This window comes from Rhagoletis zephyria, unplaced genomic scaffold (genome assembly GCF_001687245.7).
Source record: "Rhagoletis zephyria isolate East Lansing unplaced genomic scaffold, Rhagoletis_zephyria_1.1 Rzeph_scaffold_00100, whole genome shotgun sequence".
NCBI lineage: Eukaryota > Metazoa > Arthropoda > Insecta > Diptera > Tephritidae > Rhagoletis > Rhagoletis zephyria.
In genome coordinates, this window is record NW_016157184.1 from 277,847 (window position 1) to 283,846 (window position 6,000).

Genomic DNA, 6,000 nt, shown 5'->3' on the forward strand with positions numbered 1-6,000 from the left:
TCTTAGTATGAGAACTTTTAGTATGAGTTTGCAATATAGCAATTTAAGGAATCCACCCATTTTTCCCAATATGGCGGCTCGATCACAGCCCCTACAGTCCCACAAATCAGGGTTTTGGATAATTTTTCCCTGCCGGAACCAATGGTGAAGGAAAATAATTTCACAGGACTAATTAAAATTTTGCGATTAAATACGAATGTGAACCATTTATAAAATTACAAAAGTAAATTTTATCTAACGTTTAACGATATATTTGCTGGTTTCATGGTTTGATTTTAAGTTATGTAAAAGACTGTATGTTACAGCCCATTTCCACCAAACGCTTAATTACACTTAAGGGTTTAGATAATTTTAACAAGAGGTGATCCGCAAGGTTTATATATTCGTTTTTGTTATTTTCCTTTCATTTGCTTGTGCTTAATATGAGCAACTACCTCCTTAGAGTTGTAATCTGCTTTTTTCCAATAGGCATAAACTGCAGTGGAAATTAACTATTAAACACCTTTTAAATGTTTGTAAATCTGTGAGTGATTTTTTGCGCTATGTTTTAAAAATATTTGTGAATTGTTATACTCGGAACACACTGAAGAGGACAACCACAGCTGTAAATTGTTCAACTTCGTTATCTAAACGCTCTATCGATGGTGATATGAATTTTTTGAACGCGGCAGCGACATCATGATTTTTATGAGTTTCTCACAAAAGAAGGGGAAGAACTCATCTTTCGGTCAAAAAATATAAATAGATCTAAGCTGGCCACAATCCCAGACGTGATGCAGTTCAGTCGTCGCCAAAATAATTATCTACATACGTCGAAAAATAATTTCCAATTTGTTTAGAATATTATGCTCATAAAAATTTGGTAATTTTTTTTAAGAGGTATGGTAACAAATTAAAAATCTTTGTGGCAACACTCGTCGTTAGCTGGCATTCGTATGATTTGATGCGAATGCGAATGCCGAATGCGAATGTGTAAAATGATGCGAATGCAAATATTCGCAACATCCCTGATCCTAAGTGTCACCATATGTTTGCTAATCATACTCTACATACTACGAGAATAAAGGTAACACTATTATTTTGATTATGAGTTGTTTGCGTAAATACTTTAAAATATGTAAAAAATTGCGTAATTGTCCATTCCATTCACCTACAACTCCCAATCCCAGAAACCGCTACGGAATTGGAAAGAAGTAATTTTTAAGCAAAAAACAAAACCAACTTCAATTCTCATATAAAAATTTAAGATTATCGTTAAATTTTTAATGATCTAATGATCGGATTTAAACCAAATTAGTATGGGCCCACCTGTGAGGTAACAATTTTTCTTAAAAAAAGAATTTTAGAAATCGGTTAACGTGGTCCAAAGTTATGCGGTAACATACATAAAAAACAAAAAAAAAATATTCTGATGAACTGATAACCTTCTTTTTGTGAAGTCGGTTAAAAAGCCATACTGTAAATGAGTAGCGGCCAACGTACATGTGCACGTAATTAAATACTCGTATATTTATATTGTACATGTGTAGATATATACTTATCAGTAATTTAAGTCAAACTTTTCAAGCAGGAATGCAGGTGTACACTTACCCTTTTTCAGTAGTATTTCATCGGTCATTGGGCAGCTGTTGTGTTGCGCGGAGGACAAGTTGCTGGTGCTCCCACTGCCGCCGTTGACGTTGGCGGCGCCACCACCGCCTCCGTGCGGACTAAGCGGCTGTACACCCGAAGCAAAAGCTGAGGTCACAATTTCCGTTGGCGATGAAATGCCGCCACTGCTGGCGCTGTTCACCCCGCTGGAGACTGGTCCCCCGCCACCACCAGCGCCACCATTTAGCGGAGGCGAATACCATGAAGTAGAATAGTGTCGTGGCGGCCAGCTTTGATTTGATATAGCATGATGGTGCGTGTGCGGTAGGTGATGTGCGTGGTGGGGCGGCAGCGATGTGGCCGAGGCGTGCATATGCGGGTGTGTCTGTGGGTGCGAGTGCGACTGCAGGTGGTGATAATGATGTGGAGCCGCAGGTGCCAGCGTGCCCGCCGGCGGTGGAAGTGATGAGTTTGAGCCTATGCCGCTATGTTGATGTTGGCCATTTAGCAGGCGTAGCTTGTCGTAAACAGCATCCGCAGAGTCTGTGGTGCCACTAATACCAGCAACGCTACCATTCGTCGTGCCGCCATCGCCGTCTCCACCACCGACACTGCTACTCATACTGCCGTCGGAGTTCAGCGGTGTGTTGGTTGTCTGCATCAATTCCCCACTGCCGCCACTGGTGGAACCTCCACCTAAGCCATTGCCGGCAGCACTGCTCGTGGGGTTGGAAGCGTTCGGGTTGCCAGTGGCGCTACTTGCACTGCCGCCATTGCTGCTGCTGCTGCCATTCGTTAAAAGCGAGCCGTGTTGCTGCTGTTGTTCCTTTTGGGCGGCCAAGTTGCGCAGCACTCGGTTAATGGAGGAAACCTAAGAAATTGTTAGAGACAAATACATCAATACTCATGAGTAGATAAACAAGTGCATATGTATGTATGTATTTGTAAGTAAAATATAGACAAGCAAAGCAAATATGCAGGTGCGTGTATGAACATGTGAGTTATACTTTTATTAAATGGGAAAGCGCAAAGAATTAGGAAAAGAGCATAGAATAAAAGCCTGAATGCGAATGCATACAACGACTTTCTGGACTGAGTGGCATGAAACGGTAATGATGCTTTGCTGCCATTGTCGTCCGTCGATTCATGCCACAAAAGGTGCACCCGTAGGTTTTTGTTAATGAAAAATTCTAATTTACTAAGAAATTTGCATTGCAGCCGCTATTTCTCTTTCCCTGTGTATTAGCAGAGCATTCGCATTAAATGCGAAAGGCTGAATGTGTGAGTGCGTGCGCTGCGCCAGCTAGACCCGAGCTCGAGTTTATCAGAACCGAAGAAGAAGGCCTGCCTGTGTAGTTGCAGGCAGTGTTGATATTTTAAGTACAATTGTACTTTTTTCAGTACAATTAATTTTAAAAGGTACTAAATTACAATTGGCCGATTTAAGTTTTCAGCATCAAAAATACTTTTTGTACCCAACGCTCAAATCTCTTCTAGCACTTTGATTCTTAATCCGTTTACATTTAAGTAAATGGGTATATGTACCTATATTTCATATTTGCTACAAAACGAAATTATGAATTGTAATTTTGGATGTAAACGTGATTATGAACAGCAATATTAGTGTTGTGCGTTATGGTGACTGCGATTTCTTTTCATCGGCGGGTGAAATATCCCTGATAGCTAATTATTTTGAAAAAATCTTTGGAAATGCAATTTACCTAATGGCGATCCTGCAGATATAGAAGTAATTAAGCGATTCCGGTGTTGTATGTAAATTTCATGCGTTGTAGTGATCTCATTTTGTGTGGTTTATTTTCATTAATATGAACTGACCTGAGTGTATTAATTTTTTATCATTATTGTCTTCATCTTTGACAAAATTACACGGTCACCCGGTATTTATTTTATTTATTTGTAATGAATTTTAAATATTTTTTTTTATAAAATTGTAGCTCATTGTCTAACAAAAACCTTACAATTAAATCCAAACTTGAAAGAGTGAAAAAGATCAATAGAGTTTTATCAAATTTTCACCGTTTTTGTTCAGAATTTGTAGACATGTTTTGGGTTAACACTTTTGTAGCCCATTCACTGTAGTATAATAAGATGCAAGTTAGAAGTGTCTTAATAATACCGTTGATTTTTGGAATTTTTTCGTTTGTGATGTTGCGCACTTTCTTCCATATAATGAATGCTCGCATTTTATTTTATATGGATGAAAATGCGCAACACCGTTGTTGACGGTTTTTTTTCAATATTTTAAACTAAGTTTTATTTGTATAGATTTTGTTAGACAATGAGCTGTACTTTTATAAAAAAAAAATTTAATTAAAATTAATTTGGAAAAACTATAATAAATAGCCCAAACCTGGTGACAGTAGCTTTTTACATTTAAAAATGTGAAATATAATTTAAGTTAAACTCTAAGCTTAATGAAACCTAGTTTAACTTAGTGGGACTTTCTGACAAAAGTGGCTATGACTTTATAGGCTAGGTGAAGAGATCTCAACGATAAGTTACGTTAAATTAAGCCTACACTCACTGGAGCTCTACAATGAATTGAACAAGAAACACACTGCAGTAGACAAACAAAAAATGGTTTTGTTTGCTCGCGGGAAAAGGGAGGTAATGCGTTGACGAAAATGGTGAAAAGTACAATAAAGCTCCAAAAGTTACACTTTTCGCCATTAATTTGGTACAATTTAAAAATCTTAAATATCAACACTGATACAGAGATGGTACAAGAGCTACCATTGGCCACGGCGCCTACCCAATTTTCTAATTTGAATACACAACCGGTGCACACTGGGTTATTTCACACTGATTTAGCGAATTAATTCAAAAAATTAAATTGAAATATGTTTAAAGTATTTGGTACCACGTAAAATTAGACAATATTTCACATCACTAACTTAAAGTATTTTTGTTCTATCCTTAACCGTTTTCCAACACTAAGCTCCCAAAGTTGACTATTTATAACAAGTTTGTTAGCAAGAGGTGATTTGTGTAATTTCGTCGGTGACTAAAGTATTTTTTCGTAATAATTTCCAAAGAAAGATTTAAAGTTAATATGGAACCTTCAACCTCAGGTAGTTCAAGTGTTTATATTGTATATTTGGGTTTGAAAAAAAGTGTGCTTATATTTTTAATTGATTTTTGTTTTAAACCTTAAAAAAATTGGTATTTTTCATGTTTATATATACATATGTTTTTTTGTGCGTGAGTGTAGATTATAATTTTGCATTTACCATAATCTGTGCATATTGGACTAATATCCCAAAAAAAAAAAGTTGCCCTTTTGTGCCTTTTTTAAAATATTCAACTTTTCATCATAAACTCATTGCAATAATATAAGAACAAGCTTACTAAAGTATGGAAAAATGTATGTACCAAAGTCATTTAATGTTATTTGTTGTTGTTCTTATTACGGGTAAGTTGTTTTCTTTATGAACCCTACATTCAGCACCCAGGTAAATGTTTTTTCCTCTTGTTTACCCTTAAACTTCACGATAAAATTAATAACTGCGTAACCGTATTTTTGTTANTAAATTTGCTATCTATGCTAACATGCATATGCAATAAATCAACAATGTTGAAATAAATGGGCACGTTCAGAAGGCGCAACAGCTCAGTAACTGTTGCGATTTTACCTTCTGAATGCGTTGTTGTGTACTTCTGATCAACTCAACAGTTGCGTGTTAGATGCTCGTAATATTTTTCTGATCATTTGAGACAACATGTTGCTGTGTACCTTTAAGAGTTGAATTTGACAGTTAATGCATCAAGCCGTTCAGAAGACGCATAACGATCACTGATTTTTTTAGAAACGGTTGCGCTCAACTGATGCGTCTTCTGAACCTACCCNAAGTATGGAAAAATGTATGTACCAAAGTCATTTAATGTTATTTGTTGTTGTTCTTATTGCGGGTAAGTTGTTTTCTTTATGAACCCTACATTCAGCACCCAGGTAAATGTTTTTTCCTCTTGTTTACCCTTAAACTTTACGATAAAATTAATAACTGCGTAACCGTATTTTTGTTAGATTTTTTGTTTAGGTTTACATATATTTTGTATTATTATCATAGTTAGCTGTTAAAGTTGGGTAAATAAAATTAAAAATTGCAACACAAATTCAATATAGAGGGTGTCACATAAATAAGTAGAACGGAACTTCTTTACATGCATGTATGTGACTGTTCTTGTAATAATATTGTCAGCAACCTACATGTCACGTAGATAACAGAAGTGTTGACAAACGAAAGCTAGAGATGGTGGAAGGGAATGCAACTCAATTCGGGTTTTCTTTAAAAAAATTGTTTTCCATTTTAGGAGTAAATTCTAATTCGCTTTGTATAACGCGCCAGAGCCTATATGATATTATGCGGAACTCAAGTTGCCAAAATTTTC

At 36.3% G+C, this 6,000-nt stretch overlaps 1 protein-coding gene across 9 annotated transcripts in view; it reads right to left on the bottom strand.

Moving 5' to 3' along the window:
• Positions 1–6,000, bottom strand: part of ey (eyeless) — a 405,615-nt gene that overhangs the window by 207,052 nt on the left and 192,563 nt on the right. For all 9 annotated transcript variants that reach the window (XM_017632808.1, XM_017632823.1, XM_017632838.1 and 6 more), the window contains one exon: positions 1,591–2,461. In XM_017632808.1, the coding sequence (XP_017488297.1) occupies positions 1,591–2,461 (871 nt within the window). The remainder of the gene's footprint in view (positions 1–1,590; positions 2,462–6,000) is intronic.